Source organism: Gekko japonicus, unplaced genomic scaffold (genome assembly GCF_001447785.1).
Source record: "Gekko japonicus isolate JY-2015 unplaced genomic scaffold, Gekko_japonicus_V1.1 scaffold2025, whole genome shotgun sequence".
NCBI lineage: Eukaryota > Metazoa > Chordata > Lepidosauria > Squamata > Gekkonidae > Gekko > Gekko japonicus.
In genome coordinates this window covers 198,828-214,583 of record NW_015172065.1, presented here as the reverse complement: position 1 = coordinate 214,583, position 15,756 = coordinate 198,828, and the positions used below count along the sequence as shown (strand labels likewise).

Genomic DNA, 15,756 nt, shown 5'->3' with positions numbered 1-15,756 from the left:
AGATCGCATGGCAAGAACAGAGATAGGAAGGAGTTGTACAGGCACTGAAGCCGACACCCCTCTGCTGACCATTTAACATTGCCTCTGCCTTAGGCTACACATCCAGAGTAATCGTGCGGCACCTGCTCAATTGGGATGGTACCACTTTGTACTGCAGATGGGTGCTGAGCTCCAACCATGCCACTGACTCCCTGCACATTCCAATCCAGCACGTCACACAAGATGAGGACTTAGAATCTTTTCCCCCAATGTGCTCACTTGCTTAGCGTGGAGAGTGTTTAGCATACAGGGAAGAACTCACAGATCTGTAGAACCACCCTAACTTTAGAAACCAGGTTCCTTCTAGGTGAAGGAGGGATTACCTTAGCACTGGGCTCCTCGATGCTCTCCTTCACGGGGATAGGGACTCGTTCAAGAAGCTTCTGCAGTTCCAGCTTCTCTTCCTGCAAACAATAAAACTATCAGAGGAAAAATTCAACAGGAACACACACCCCAATAGAGAGGAAGTGCAAGAACAGCAGCTGGTTTGGTAGAGAAATTCATCCAGCAAGTTAAGCATGATTAATAGCATCAATATTGACAGGCCCAAATGTTCAAATGTAATTTAGTCCCTTAAAGACTGAGAGACAGGCATAGAAATGTAAAAAAGCCAAAACGTGATCTCCTGATTAATGTGGCCTGGCTGATCACATGGGAATCTTCATGTTTACACTGTTGAGCATTTGTTAGCATCAGATGGTTGATTCTCCCACTGGAGACAAGCCAGGATGCAATTAAAGTTCACAGGTGACATGCTTGACAGAACTCTGAATTCATACCTCCCTAACAGTGATGTTCTTGAACTCAGAGGACAGTGAGAAGACCCGGAAGAGCTCAATCTCACTCAAGGTGGGCTTGAGCAGCTGGTTGTAGGTTTGCATGGTCTCGTTGGTGATGTAGTAGTGGCTGGCAATGCGGCCCAGCTCAGTCACCTGGGGAAAGATGGAAGAAGAGAAGCCTTGTTAAGCTACCTAAGGAAAGGGGGCGGGGGACCCAAGTAAAGAATCCACTTTGTAGAGTATGGGGAAGAGATCTTGTCCACATGACCTAGTATGGAAGCTCTCTGTTGATCTATGTTTGCTTACCTAGATTAGAGAATGTCTGAGAGCTAAATGCTTTTTTTAAAAAAAACTCTTGTCCTCTTATTCAGTCTCTCTGAAACCCAGTAAACCACCCTCCCATGCTTCCCCCACTTATACTTCAAGATACAGGGTGGGATCTTAAGTCTCCTTCTCCTTGCAAAAGCGATGCATCTGCCTGTGCGAGATTTCTGCCAGTTCTCCCCACCCACTGCTCCCCCCCCCAATGTTACACCCAACAAAGTTTCTGAGGGTTTGATCCCCTGAAGCTGAATTACAGGGAGCATGGTGGGTTGCTGTAGAAATGGGAATATGAGCAAGTTCCATTCCAGGGGCTCATTCCATCTGCTATCGGGGTTATCAGATACTTATCAATCTATCCTCCACAAACTGGTCTTTTACAAACCAAAAGCCAAAACGACTTATGGCGATGAATTCTACTGTCAATTATGCATTAGATGAACGAGTACATCTTGTTCTGTCTTCTGAACCCACACATGCTTAGTTTCATCACTAGGTGACCCTTTCTACTATTTCAAGAGACATTTCCTCATCCCACAATTCATGGGGGTGGAGCCTGCCTTTGTTTTCCACTGCACAAAGAACAGGTGTGTACAATCTTTGCCAGTTTCCCCCACTGCCCCATTTGACTTCTTACTGTTTCCAGGGTTCTACCAACCACCAGAGGCATTCCCCCCTGCAAGACAAAGCAGGTGGTTTGCATGAGGAGAGGAGGCAGAAAAGCTTACTTGCACAAGCGCGGCTCTTATCACACCAGATAGGATGTGCTCCGTTTTCATAAGGCTTCACCACATTCCCATTTGTGAAGCAAAGAAATATTGAGACTTATTATGGAGCAGGGGCAGCTGGACCTTAGTGCACTAAGCTGGACATATGAAGTATGGGGGCCCCTAAGCTGACAAACAAGCTGGCAACAAGTACCCTGGGTAGCCAAACCATGAAGGAACTTGGTGGAATGCATTCCGAAAAACTGCAGTCCGGACTTCTACCAACTACCCAGAGAGCATCCTCTCACCTGGAAATTCCCTGTCTTCTTGTCATACTTGACCAAGTTGTTCTTGTCTAGCATCAGTGCAGCAGTGTGCACCAGGTCTAGTCGGCGCTGATCCAACAACGGGTCTCCTTTCAGGTCATCGTGAGATATCCCATACAGGGTTGGAGAACGCAGCATTCGAATGTAGAGGTAAGCATAACCCAGCCAGTTGACAGCATCCTAAATCCCCCAATAAACACAGTATCAGTGCCCAGCAGCCTCTCACCGCTTTAATACTACAAGGTACCAGCTCTGGACAGGGAAAAAGGACAGGATGTACAAACATCCTTGAAACACAGGGAGTGGGTGAGGGAGTTACTTGTGAAATGGAGATGCGAAAGAGGGTTCTCCACACTGTGAGGAAGAAGGCCTTTAATTCAACTGGCCCAAAGCCTAAACCAGGTACTTCAAGGACAATCTCTTTCCAACTCAAAGTTTGCCCCCAATGCTGGGAAGCACTCCTTGCAGTTGAAAGTCCAGGCTCCAAAACATGACTGCAGAACTGTATGCAGAATTACATGTAATCTGTGCTTCACAGAAAATGCCCCCACCCACCCCAAAAATTCTGTGCCAAATATAATCTAACCTCTATCAATTATGGACAGACAGCCACTTTACATTCCCGGGGGGGAGGCACAGCAATAATATGCAAAGCACTAAACTCTACCCTCTGGCTTCTGATCTTGCCTGGCATAGCGCATACACTTTAGTTAAAACTGACAGTTTTTTTCTGCATGTTCAACTCTATACCCAATACTAAATTTGGTATTCATAAGATACAGGAGTCAAGGTCCTGCGCATTCCACAATATGCTATGCACTGTGACCAGATGTCTCCCCAATGTGATGCTCATCAGAGCATCATTTGCTTCCACCTTTGTTTTTATGATGCACACAACTCCAGAGATCAGCTGCCTGATAAACATTTTGTTGCTGAAATATTACAGAAGGAGGTCTCCAAAAGGATCTCCTTCCCTCCCTCCCTCCTCACCTTTGCATTCTGGACGTTGCCCAGCACAATCTCTGCATTCAACATGTCTGGGAGTTTGGCCACCATCTGGCTTTCAATGGGAAGCTGCTGGTTGAGCAGCGAGAGGTAATACTGTAGCTCTCCATGGGAAGTGATCAGGATCCCCTCACCCTTGGTGTCATACTGAGGCCTCCCGGCACGACCCAGCATCTGAACAAAACAGGTCAGAAATGTCAAAGGGAGGCCCAAGAGCAGGATTGTTCAGTGTACCTAACTAGGAAGTACTCAGCAACTGAAGGCCAAAGAGTTTACAGAAGACTCATCAGAACATCTTATGTGTTTCCTACAGGAAAAAATCAATCCTTACTAATTAGAGCCAAAGTCACATTCTCGTATTTCATCATCTACAAGCTGCTTTACGAACTTTAAATGAAAAAGTGGGGTAAATGTTTCTTTCTAAGGTGAAAGTGCTAAAAATAGCATAAATTATTAACATAAGACAGGAAAGTCCCTAGTTGAGATTATATCTCACCCCTATGCTTGCCAGGTGGTCTTGTGCAAGCCACTGGTTTCTCACCCCCCCCCCCCCGTTTGCCAATCAAGCGGTGAATGCGGTTTCTCCCCCCCCCCCCCCGATTGGCACTACAGGGATGATACTGGCCTTCCTCACAGGGCCAATGTAAAGATTACTGAGATAACTACTTATGTAAATCTCTCTGATCCCTTTCTATGAGATATATAATTGCTAACAATTATTATGGTCATTAACTGGTCTTACCCATGTAGGCCTAGCAAAATCACATTATTTCCCTACAAAACAGTTGAAACAAAAAATTAACATAAGGGAGGAAATGGAGAAAATAATTCTCATCAATCTGCTGCTTTGTTCTAAATTTAGGGCACAAAATTGGCTGCTTTAAAGTTTTGCTATCTTTTATTAACCATCTCAAGTATCTGCGTGGAAAAGTTGGATAAAAATGATTTAGCCAACATGTATTATAGGTTGTAGGTTTGTGAAGCTTATAACCTCTGAAAGATTCATGAGCTGAGTCTATAGGGATAGACAGAAAGTGTCTATCAAGAGCGCAAATGCCACACAGAGCTTACCTGCAAAATGTCCAGGGCACCCAGCTCAGTCCAGCGGCCCTTCTCTGGGCTGTACACCTGTGTCCCTTTGATGATGACTGTATGAGCAGGGAGGTTAACACCCCAGGCCAAGGTTGCTGTGGAGACTAGAACCTACAAGCAAATAGTTTGGAATGCTTAAAAGATGGTTTCAGTCTTCAGCCCAGAAGAAAAGAACAGCAGTTAACGTTTACTTGCTGTCGGCAGTTTGCACCTTACAGAACAAAACCAGGGCTTACAAGGAAAGTGGAAATGGTAGAAACAATTTAAATACATGCACTACTTGCTTACTTTTCAAATCTTGTAATGTTCTGATACATTTAAAAATACAACTGCCAGAGTTTTTGGGTTGCATACTTCTGTATCCTAATGTGTTTAAATACTGAGTCTTGCTAGCTGGGAAGACAAATGAATCAATTGGGAACTAGCAAACAGAAATGTTTTGCTTGTCTGAGCTTAGAAACAGTATCCTTCTAAATGTCATCATGCAGAAACATTTAGATATATCTAACAGCTAGAAGTTGCCCAGGCTAGCCCAGTCTCATCAGATCTTGGAAGCTAAACAGGGTCAGCCCTGGTTAGTACTTGGATGGGAGACCACCAAGGAATTCCAGGGCTGCTCTGCAGAGAAAGGCAATGGCAGACCACCAGCTAGTCTGTTGCCTTGAAAAGCCTATGAGGCCCCCATAAGTTGGCTGTGACTTGATGGCACTTTACACACACACACAAAATAACACACAAAAGCTAGAATGCTTTTGCACAGAGGAACAGAGAAGCCGTGCAAGTACTGCTGACACAGAAAACCTTGGACCTACCTGAATGTGCTTGTCTGCAAATAAGTCTTCCACCAGTGTTCGGTCCACCCTGGTCATCCCAGCATGGTGAATGGCAAAGCCGTAGGGCAACAGATCTTTAAGCTCCAAATTCTGCAAAAGGGAAAGTGACATTGCTGTCAACAGGCTGAAAATTCTTTGTAGCCCGCTTGCAGTCCAGTAGAGAAAACCCAGGAGATGCTCACTGCTTACCTTGCATTGCTCAGCTTCAGTCCTGAGGACTTCTGTGGATGCAGAACCTTCTCGTAGAAAGAGACCCAGGGTGTCTTTCTCCAGACACATGTCCCTGATGGCTCGGGCAGTTTTCCCAGTCTCCTTCCTGGAATGGACGAACACCAGCACCTGGTTTGAGACATCAAAAATCAGGGACAAGGCTGGTTATGCTTTCAAACTCAAACTTGGTTTTGCTCAAAGGCTTTATTTGATTGGTGAGAGAACAAGATGGGCAGAGGAGATCTTTGAAGAGACTTGAAAGAATAAGAGATACTGAAAACAACTGCAAAATGAGAAGTAAAAACAGAGGCTGAAGCACTGCAAACCAGATTCTAAACTAAAATCCTGCACAAAGAAAAGCTGACTTCTGTGGGATGCATACATTATGCAAATTCAGCAAAGTGTCTCACCCTCCCCCCCCCCAACAAAATCTACTTTCAAGCACACCAGACAGCCAAAAAGCATCTTCGTACATCCAACAGCATCTGATGTGAATGTATTCTTGCCTGCCCGACCCCTCATCTTTCTAAGGAGACTGAGTTCACTGTGGTTATAGTTGCAAGAGATCTCTAATCAACAGACTTATTTACTTGCTTATGCTAGAATCTCACCCAGTGCCTACTCCTGGAAAGATGCATGGTATCACATTATTTTGCTGAGATTAGTTCCAGAAAGAGATATCTGGAAATTACTGAGATACAATGCAATGGTCATGTAGGATTACTAAACTTTTCCCAGCACCTGAAGAGGCTAGAAAATGCACAGGTATATTTACTTATTTTATTTCATTTATATCCTCCCTTTCTCCCTAATGAGGACCCAAAGTGGCTTACATCATTCTCCTTCCATATTATCCTCCCAACAACCTTGTAATGTAGGCTAGGCTGAGAGTGTGTGACTGGCCCGAGGTCACTCAGCAAGCTTCCATGGGACAGTGGGGACTCAGACCTGGATTTCACAGAGCCTAGTCAGACACTTTAACCACTACATAGTGATGACTCATATATCCTTATGTATTTTGAAGATGTATTCTTTGGTTCTCGAAACACGCTGTGGAGAACAGTACAACGCTGGTACCCATCTCCCAGTTTGAAGAAAACTAGACAAACCTGGGAAGGGGAGCCTGCATGACAAAGTGGACAGGCTGTTAGACTTGGACTAAGACGACCCACTTAGCCATGGAGCTCATTAGAGGTCGTCAGGTCACTCATTCCCTTGCAGCCTAGGTAAAGGTTTCCCTTGCTCGAAAGCCAGTCGAATCCGACTCTAGGGTTGCGGTGCTCATCTCCGTTTCAAAGCCGAAGAGCCAGCGCTGTCCGAAGACATTTCCGTGGTCATGTGGCCGGCATGACTGGACGCCGAGGCGCATGAAACGCTGTTACCTTCCCACCGAAGCAGTACCTATTTATCTACTTGCAATTTCTTGCTTTTGAACTGCTAGGTTGGCAGGAGCTGGAACTAGAGACGGGAGCTCACTCCGTCATGCGGCACCCGGATCTCGAACTGCTGAACTACCGACCTTCCAGCCTGCAGTTCAGCGTCTTAACCAGGTGGGCAGAGATTTTAAAGAGAAGATTTTAAAGAGTAGAAGCACCCCATCCCACCTGATTCTTTCCGGCATGCTCCATTATTTTCTCGTACACAATCTCATTCATGATCTGGAAGCGCTTGATGGCTTTCTTCTCAGTGATCCCCACATACGTCTGTTCCAGAGGCACTGGACGGAAGCTTAAAAAAAAGGGGGGGGAGAGGGGGAAGGAACTATGTTAAGTTGCTGCACAACTTCTTTAAGATTTCTCTACAGTTTTGTGTAACATTTTCAACTGCAGACAGGGGTGCAAACTCTGGCTTGGGAAATTCCTGGAGATCTGTGGGTGTTGCTTGGGAAGGGAGGGATTGGGAGGGAGCTCAGCGAGGGATGTGATGTCAGAGTCCACTTCCCAAAGCTTCCATTTCCTCCAGGGAAACTGATCTCTGTAGTCTGGAGATCAGTTGTAATTCCCAGAAAATTCCACGCCCCCCGTGAAGGATGGTGACCTAACTGCAGTTGCCCTATACATGACACGAAGCTTAAGTTTCCAAGTGCATATCCATGCAATAGCACAAATACAGCTACCATTTCTGCTCACACGTCTCAAGAGCAACCAATGATCAAAATCACTGCCTGCCGCCAATATGATTCTCAAATGCCCAAAGCCTTCAATTTCTGATTGTCTCTGAAAGTGACTCCTAACCCAAACACCCTCCCCTCAATTGTGCTCCTCGCACCTATTGTCAAAGTAGAACAAGCCCTTGGAGGGCTCCACTCTTAGGAATGTTGCCACGTCCTCGTAGTTTGGGAGTGTGGCACTCAGCCCAATCAGCCTCACGTCTTCCTGGGTCATCTCGATGTTACGGATGGTCCTGGCCACCAAGGCCTCCAGAACAGGGCCCCGATCGTCATGCAGAAGGTGGATCTCATCCTGTGGAAAAGGAGGAGGGCTGACCACATTGCACAATGCATCAAAGAAGCTAGCGAGGGCTGTGTCCATTTTATACATCCCCAAAGGCAGCTCGAAAATAGTTGTGCCATAATGGTTGCAGTTGTAAGTGCTTCAAGCATTCTACTGGATAACAAGCACCTTGTATTGTCTGCATGCCAGAAATATGGATTCTTTGGGCCCAGCAAGACGCTTCTGGGGCAACTTACCAAGATAATAAGACGGACCAGCTGAGTATAGGTGCGCTCTCCTCCCTTGCGGGTGATAATGTCCCACTTCTCTGGGGTGCAGACAATGATCTGTGTGGCGTTTATTTCTTCCTTACACAACTGATGGTCTCCAGTCAATTCAGCCACAGTGATGCCATAAGTGGCTAAACGCTACGCAGAAGATCAGAATAGGGTTATTATTGTTTCAGAGCATTTGACATATTAGGGCCACCTCTAGTGATGGGCAGCTGGTACCTTCAGGGCATCCTGGGTTGATCTCAGCGGAGAACAGCAAGCAAACAGTGGCATGTCAGAGTACTTTGGACTTAAGGTAACATCACGGCATAGCCAAGTGATGGGATTTAACGCAGCAGGGACCCCTGAAGCTCTCTGGGTGCCCTTGGGATAGTCCCTTTCTCTGCACCCATCGCACACTGGTTGTCATCAGAATAAAGCGGGCAGGGGGTGGGGAACCATGCATGTCATGCTATGCTCCCTGGAGAAAGGGTAAAGCGGACAGCATAAAGGTGCAGTTGGCTTATGAATGAGACTTCTCACAAACATTCAGGATAACTAGCAGCAGTCTAAAGGGGGACATAGACACGCCTCTGGTTCCAGCACCCTAGCTGGAGTGAGCTGCCACTTAGCTCCTCCCAACAGGATACTTCAGTAGCCATTCCTCCCAAGGCAGTCCTCTCAATATATTGAGGGTGTCAGCAAGGCCCTTTCTATCAGCCGAGCTTGGGCATCCACCCCCGGTTTGGGATCCTCTGCCCCAAAAGGACCATGGCCATTCCACTTGGCACTGCTATAGTGACCTTCCTGCTTGTCCCCCACCACCACTTTTCACTGCTGTGTCAGAAAGCAAGCCACTCTGGCAAGCCCACTTACTCTTTGTTCCGCACGTAACAGACTTTTAAGCCATTAATAAATAATACAAGTCAATAAATAAAGCCAGTAGAAGATCCCTTTAAAAAGGAACAGATACTTTCTCTCAGGAAACAGAGCTGCAGTTCTCCACGCATTTCCCAACCCCACTGCACGTCTCATACAAAATGAATTCCCTTCTTACCTTTCCAAAACTGCCCACCATTTCCTGTACTAAGGACCTCATTGGCGCAATGTAGATAATTTTGAAGTCATCCACATTGATGGTCCCATCAAGGTTGATATGTTTGCCTATCTCACGCAGCATACACATCAAGGCCACATTAGTTTTCCCAGCACCCTGTGAAACAGAAGTTTAAGATTAGACTTCTGACACCGCAAAAGCCCACATAGAAAGACCTCATAAGCAAGGCTAAAAACAGCGGGGTCACAACAGAGCCAGTTCTTTTGACACTACAGAAGAAGGACACTTACTGTGGGCGCACAAAGAAGCAGGTTCATGTCTGTCTCAAGTGCTGCACGATACAATTTGCTCTGAATCCTATTCAGCGTTTTGAATCCTTCAAATCCAGCCTGAGCATACTTAGGGAGTTTCTCCACAGGAACCAGTTGCTGCAAAGGAGAAACATAATTAGGGGGGGGGGGGAATCTTTGTCCAACATATTCATTACTTGAGTCAGAAACAAGCCTATGAAATACAGAACTTGGGGCCAAAACAAAAGGACTTCTAATCATCTCTTCAGAGCAGAGAGAGTACACCATTCCTTTATCACAAAGCAGGCAGTGGAAGAATTAAGAGCAATCAAAAATGGTAGAGAAGGATTTAAAAAAAAAACCCTGCTTCTGCAGCAAAACAAGGCAACAAGCAGAATGGTGACCAGAAGTGGAACCAACAGCCAGGCCTAACAGCCGGTTTAGGAAGAATCACTATCCTGTGCTGGAGCCCGTGTCCCTGGAGAAAGTCCCTGCCTGGTTCAAGACCTGACATTGCCAGTTAAAGGAACTCAAGGAATAAGTGTTGGGCAAGACCTTTTTCAGCCTAAGAGCCCTGGCCAGCCACTGCCAGTCAAAGCTGCAATACTGATCTAGATGGCCCAGGCGTCTGACTCTGTACAAGACAGCTTCATATGTATTTCACATTGCACGTCAGCACCAGCCATCAGAGCCAAGGGACTACGCTTCTGGGGACTACTGGGGACTTCTAAGAAGCCTTTGTTCTGGGTACCCTTTGCAGAAGTAAGTCCTACTGGTGCCAGGGATGAGGATAGAGATGTAAAATTTCCGGAAATTTTGAAGCTCGGAAAAAACCCGCTTTTTCTGGAAAAACGGAAATTTTCGGAAAAATTGAAAAAAAATGCTACATTAGCATTTCTTTTGTCTTTTCTAGTTTGAAAGTCATTCTGTTACTTTAGGAACATAAAATATGACTATGGACATTTTTACTTGGCATGAAATTATCACAACTAGCATATTAAAAATATAGTGTATCCAAACAATTATTACAGAATACCCACCCACATGCAAAAACAAAACTGAAACTTTTTAATTTTCTTCTGACAATCGCACCTCCTAAAGGAAGAAATGCATCTTGTTCTTGCATTGGAGAGTTCAGTTTGTAACCTAGGACTTGCTTGTCCTCAGTGTACAGAAATTACATCAATCTGATACCATATATATCTTAAAATATTTTATTCATCATGTTAAAATAAAACGTTCCATAATCATTTTTTTTCTTTTCTTTTTTCAATTTTTCCAATTTTTCAGGAAAAAACAAAAAGGCTTCAGGAAAAAAAACGTGGGGGGGGGGGGACGGTTTTTCCCCGAATTTTTCCGGTTTTTTTCCGGGCCTTCACATCTCTAGATGAGGCTTTCCTGATAGTGGCACCAGCATTTCAAAACTGGAACTTTTCGGATTATTTTTTTTAAAGGGACTTTTCCTGGAGTAGTGCTGCTTTTTGTACTGTTGTACATCATTGAGCAATCCCAGACAGAAAGACAATAGACAGCTTTCTTTACTTCATTCAAACCCTGCCTTTCTCTGCAGTGGAGACTTACACTATCTTACATCATTCCTCCATATTATCCTCACAACAATCTTGGGCTGTCAGCCTAATCTACCACACAAGGTCACTCAGGAAGCTTCCATGAGAGAGTGGCAATTCAAACCTGGGTCTCTCAGATACTAGCCCAACACTCTAACCACTACACCACACTCAATCTGTGCCCTCATCCCCCCAGTGTACAAAAATCAAAGCAGTAAAAAGCAAATCAGTAGTTATATCAGCCACTGCAAACCCTGCTCCCAGCGTGAGAGACTAGGTAATGAGACAGGAAACACTTCACTGATGTTCAAGACAGGAACCACCAAGCAAAGTGGACTTCATGACTACTGAAGGCATCCAGTAAACCTGCCACTTTGTGTAGAAATTTACTGTAGACATGACCGCGAGGGCCCTAACCCCAAGCCCCATTTCTACAGGTAAGAAATAAAGAAGACATCAACCTCATCAGAACCAAAAGGCTTTGGCTTCAGGGCAGGGACATGAACTTCTTCATAACCTTTGCGTTGTCTACGGAAAGAGCCATCTGGCAGCTGGCATCGCTTGTTGGCCATGAAGTGACTACCTTGGGCAAATACCAGGTCCTCAAGGTCCAAAACTTGCCTAGGGGCCAATGCCTGAAATTGAAGAAGGAAACCAAGATGAAGAGCACATCACTCTTAACCAAAAACTCACAAAGAGGAAAAAGAGTACAGAAAATGCTGCAAGTTTCCTGCCTGTGTAGCTTGCTTGGCAAGAGGCTGAGGGCCCCATTCTTCCTCACTAGGAGGTAACCTGAGATGCAGAATCTTCTGCACAGCCGCTCTCACTCACATAGCCCCTCGCACCCCAACCGCCACCTTTGAATAAAACAAAATACCTCCCCTCCTTGGTCCAGATCCATGGTTTCCAGGTCAGTGTCCATGCGGGACTGGCGGACACGTTCTCTGCGAGAGCGCTCCTCCTGAACAAGTTGAAAAAAACTGCAAGTAAGTACAGGTTTCAGCTCCTCAGGCAGCTCAGTAAAGGCCAGACTCTGCAGAAAACATTCAACTTTCTTTGTTCAAAAGTTATCTGACTTTTATTTTAAAAAACTGTATAGTTTGCTTCACCCATGGTTTTTATTACCACAAGGTACGTGGCCCACCATTACAAAACACACTATCGATATACAAAGAAAGGATGTGTGCAGTGTTTTAGTAGCAAAAAAACTGCAAAATATTTTACACACTAGATTCAGCAGCACTCCTCCCCTGCCATGAACAAGTGCAACCCAGCAGTTGCTAGAGGACTGAACTCGAACACAAAAATGTTACTGATTCAAACAGAGGCTCTGGGCAAGTTCATGGCTGCGTTCAGACATCCCAATTAATCACCAACAAATCAGTAATTTAGACGCAAACCTTGGTTTCCCTGGAGCTAGCTGTGATGCCTGAAAGCCTTCTCTTTCTCTCAACTCACAAAACAACCAGACTAAAAAGAATGCATTCAAACTCACCTTGATGCTTTGGACAGCCATCAAAGTGAATTTTTACCCAAGCTCTGCCCCACCCCACTGCCAATCCTTACCCGAATCAGATCTTCCTTTTCTGTCTCATGTAGCTGATACAGGAACTTTGACAGCTCAGGATCTGACTCCATCTTTCCCATAATCCTCTCCTTCTCAGCTTCACTCTGAGCACTAGCCAGGAGGGTACAGTATAAAACTGGGGAGAGAGCAAAGAACTACTGTGGAGTACACTGGAGAGATGAGCCAAACAAAAAACACCTTGATATTCCCTAAGGTTGGCAAAGAAAACATGTGGCCTGCAAGCCAGTGAACTGTTCACTGCAGCTCACTGCACTGTGCTTATGGGATAAATGTGGTACAAAATCTAGACTGCTGATACTTTTAAGTGTTTAATATACAAAACTAAGATTAAATATGCTGACATCCACTGCATCAGCACCTGGGTATCCTCTATAGCTACCAGCCTCTCCCTTGTGACTCCTCAGTTCGCAACCACTTAGCAAACCACTTCACTACACATGATAATATAATAACACAAAGTTTAGGCACTGTGCCTTTTGTTTGTGTACTTGTGTGTGTGTGTACTTGCTGCAGTGTTCAGAAAAGCACAGAGTATGAATCATCACTCGAACAAGTGCAGAAGATCAGCATTCAGAAGAAGCTACTGTGCCAGTACCTAAAGCACAGGCATCCCGTGGCAGGAAGGCCTGCTATTTTGACCACAGCAGATACTTTGTTTATATCCCCAACCTTTCTCTCCAATGGAGACCCAAAGCAGCTTACTCGCTTTCTCTCTCCTCTATTGTATCCTCTCAACGATCCTGTGAGGCAGGTTAGGCTAAAAGTGTGTGACTGGCCCAAGGTCACCCAGCAAGCTTCCGTGGCAGAGAGGAGACTGAAACCTGGGTCTCCTACATCCGAGTCTGGCACTCTAACCACCACACCATACTGGCTGTCTTACTCACTCATCATTCTGTGTTGCCTCAGCACTTTAATGAAGTCAAACGTGTTAAAGCCCAAGAGCAGGACCAGCTGGTTTTCACATTCTCTGTCATCACTGGCAGTCTAGAGAGAGATGGAACAAAGGGGGTGGGAGCTCATTCAGCTGTCCTTTGAGAACCATTCCTCCTTACACAGCCGCTTCCGCAGAAATGCATGCAATCAGATGGGCAACTAAACACAGGACCACGCAACATCACAAAAAGTCGTATTAATGAGAGAATGAACCTGGGGGACCATCCCTTGAAGCATCTCCAGGATTTTTTCCCAAGGGTATAGCAGACACAGAATCTCTCACAGACCTGCCTCCTCATCCTCAACATTCAAATCACAAGCCATTGAAATGGCCAGAACAATTCTGAGTTACAATGAGAAGGCTCAGATTCTCTCTTCTCCCCTTGGTTGCAGCCTCAAAAGGAATAAAAGGGAACAGCACACCTTTAAGATTTCCAGAACTTCATCTGCCTTTTTCTGGGATACAATGGCATCATCGTAGAAACGGCTCAGCTGCCGCTGCAGCCAGAAGGCATCAATGTCCCGGGGGTGGAGATCTTTCTTCTTGGAGCTCATCAGCTCACCCGATGCCACAAGCTAAGAAGAATAACACCACAGCGTCTTCACAAAGTGCCTTAAGAATTACATTAAAACATACAGCAGGTACAGCTTTTAAGTACTCTTGTGCATTGTCTGCACGTAGAGGGACTGCATACTCCCCTCTACTGATTTACAAGGCAACCCTAATATACAAAAGTGACAAGAAATCTCCAAGCTATTACTCTGCATCATTACAAAACATCACTTGCCAACCACCACCCTAGTAAGACAGTGAATGCCCTGTGTTTTCCCGGGATGACTTACATTGGCTGAAAGTGTGCAACGGACAACTGCCTCATCACCTTCCATGTCATCATCAGATGCTTCATCCCGCACTTCACCATAAACATCTTCATCCCCTTCCTGTTAGAGCAAGAAACCTTCTTAGTTAAAGGTTCTTTCCAAATGCATTGCCCAACATTTCCAAATATGCATCATTTCATTAGCAGCATAATAAAAGCTGGACAAACAGATTGAAGAGCAAGATAATAAATAATTCTACAAGCAGAAGAGAGATCAAGTCATACTTGAAGCAAGAAAGGCTTTGTGTTACTATATTAAAACTCCAAAGCAGACTGTTACACTTGGGACAGGGCCTTCCTCTGCCAGGATGATTTAAACAAGGCCTCTTCCACCGTATCCTCTTTAGGAAAGGGAGAAAAAGAAAGATCTGGGGGCAGTGACCCAGTCTAGCAAACACTCCAGTGACAAGCTACACACACACAAAAAGGAAATTAGAAATCCAGCTTGGTACTGTTGGTAGCAATGTTCTAGTCATTACCACAGTAAAATCTTCCAGCTACATACACACAATTAGAAAGAGAGAAAATCAGGCAGGGAGAGGGTTATTGCCTGTGTGGTACTGGAAGCCTGAATTTACACCCATCCCATCCTGTAGGTACAAGGGTTGTGGTTTTTTGCTGGGGGGGGGGGTGGTAATGTCTGTGGGAGCAACCAGTTATCTTCTGTTAGGAAGGCTGCCATGTAAGCCTCTCTCTACTTCCTGCCTTTATCCGCATCAGAAGAGTCCGACCACTTACTTCTTCATCTGACTCAAACTGCACGTTCACTCCATAGGTTTCGTCAATGTTGTCATCTAGAAAGGAGGGAAACAAATGAGAAACAAGAAGCTCAGTTTCAAATCTGTAGAACTCCTCCTGGCCAAGAGCACGGAACCTGTTATCTAAGAGAATGATGCTCCTGCGGGGAGGTGAGCAATGTCTTCACGATTAATTTAACATGTCATGAAAATGGGGGTAAGTCAGCATGGACCCAGATGCTTCCTGTATGTGCCAAGCTGGCAACACACACCTTACAGAATACAATGAATCCAGTAGTTCGCATGGCAACCCTCACCTACCGTTAAGGCAGACAGCGGTGGCCTACAGTCAGCTGAATCCAGTGTGCAGCAACCATTCCAGCATGCTGCCCCACAACACGGGAAAATACATATGGCAAAATCTTCCATAGTCAGGCCATTGGTTCATCTAGCACAATCCTGTCTATTCCAACTAGCTGAGGTCTTGGGTGAGGGCATTCCCCAGGCATGTAAATCAGATATTCTTTAACTAGGGATGCCAGGGATTGGACTGGGGATCTTCTGCATGTAACACAGGTACTCTAACACAAAGGTCCCCAATGTGGCCCCTGTGGGCACCATGGCGCCCCATACCTTTTCTGGTGCCTGCCAAACAGCCCCATACCCAGGTTTTTCCCTGCTTCCCG

The 15,756-nt window shown here is 45.4% G+C and overlaps 1 protein-coding gene across 1 annotated transcript in view; it reads right to left on the bottom strand.

The window, feature by feature from the left end:
- The window catches only part of SNRNP200 (small nuclear ribonucleoprotein, U5 200kDa subunit), a 38,763-nt gene that overhangs the window by 18,309 nt on the left and 4,698 nt on the right, over nucleotides 1-15,756 (bottom strand). Inside the window, exons 5-23 of the mRNA XM_015420824.1 lie at nucleotides 15,072-15,127; nucleotides 14,296-14,394; nucleotides 13,876-14,028; nucleotides 13,404-13,503; nucleotides 12,498-12,634; nucleotides 11,809-11,892; nucleotides 11,393-11,566; nucleotides 9,364-9,501; nucleotides 9,074-9,229; nucleotides 8,002-8,172; nucleotides 7,581-7,774; nucleotides 6,917-7,040; nucleotides 5,292-5,441; nucleotides 5,082-5,192; nucleotides 4,249-4,380; nucleotides 3,163-3,351; nucleotides 2,155-2,352; nucleotides 819-971; nucleotides 363-443 (exon numbers count right to left, since the gene is read on the bottom strand). Coding sequence (XP_015276310.1) covers nucleotides 363-443; nucleotides 819-971; nucleotides 2,155-2,352; nucleotides 3,163-3,351; nucleotides 4,249-4,380; nucleotides 5,082-5,192; nucleotides 5,292-5,441; nucleotides 6,917-7,040; nucleotides 7,581-7,774; nucleotides 8,002-8,172; nucleotides 9,074-9,229; nucleotides 9,364-9,501; nucleotides 11,393-11,566; nucleotides 11,809-11,892; nucleotides 12,498-12,634; nucleotides 13,404-13,503; nucleotides 13,876-14,028; nucleotides 14,296-14,394; nucleotides 15,072-15,127 — 2,600 coding nt within the window. The remainder of the gene's footprint in view (nucleotides 1-362; nucleotides 444-818; nucleotides 972-2,154; nucleotides 2,353-3,162; nucleotides 3,352-4,248; nucleotides 4,381-5,081; nucleotides 5,193-5,291; nucleotides 5,442-6,916; nucleotides 7,041-7,580; nucleotides 7,775-8,001; nucleotides 8,173-9,073; nucleotides 9,230-9,363; nucleotides 9,502-11,392; nucleotides 11,567-11,808; nucleotides 11,893-12,497; nucleotides 12,635-13,403; nucleotides 13,504-13,875; nucleotides 14,029-14,295; nucleotides 14,395-15,071; nucleotides 15,128-15,756) is intronic.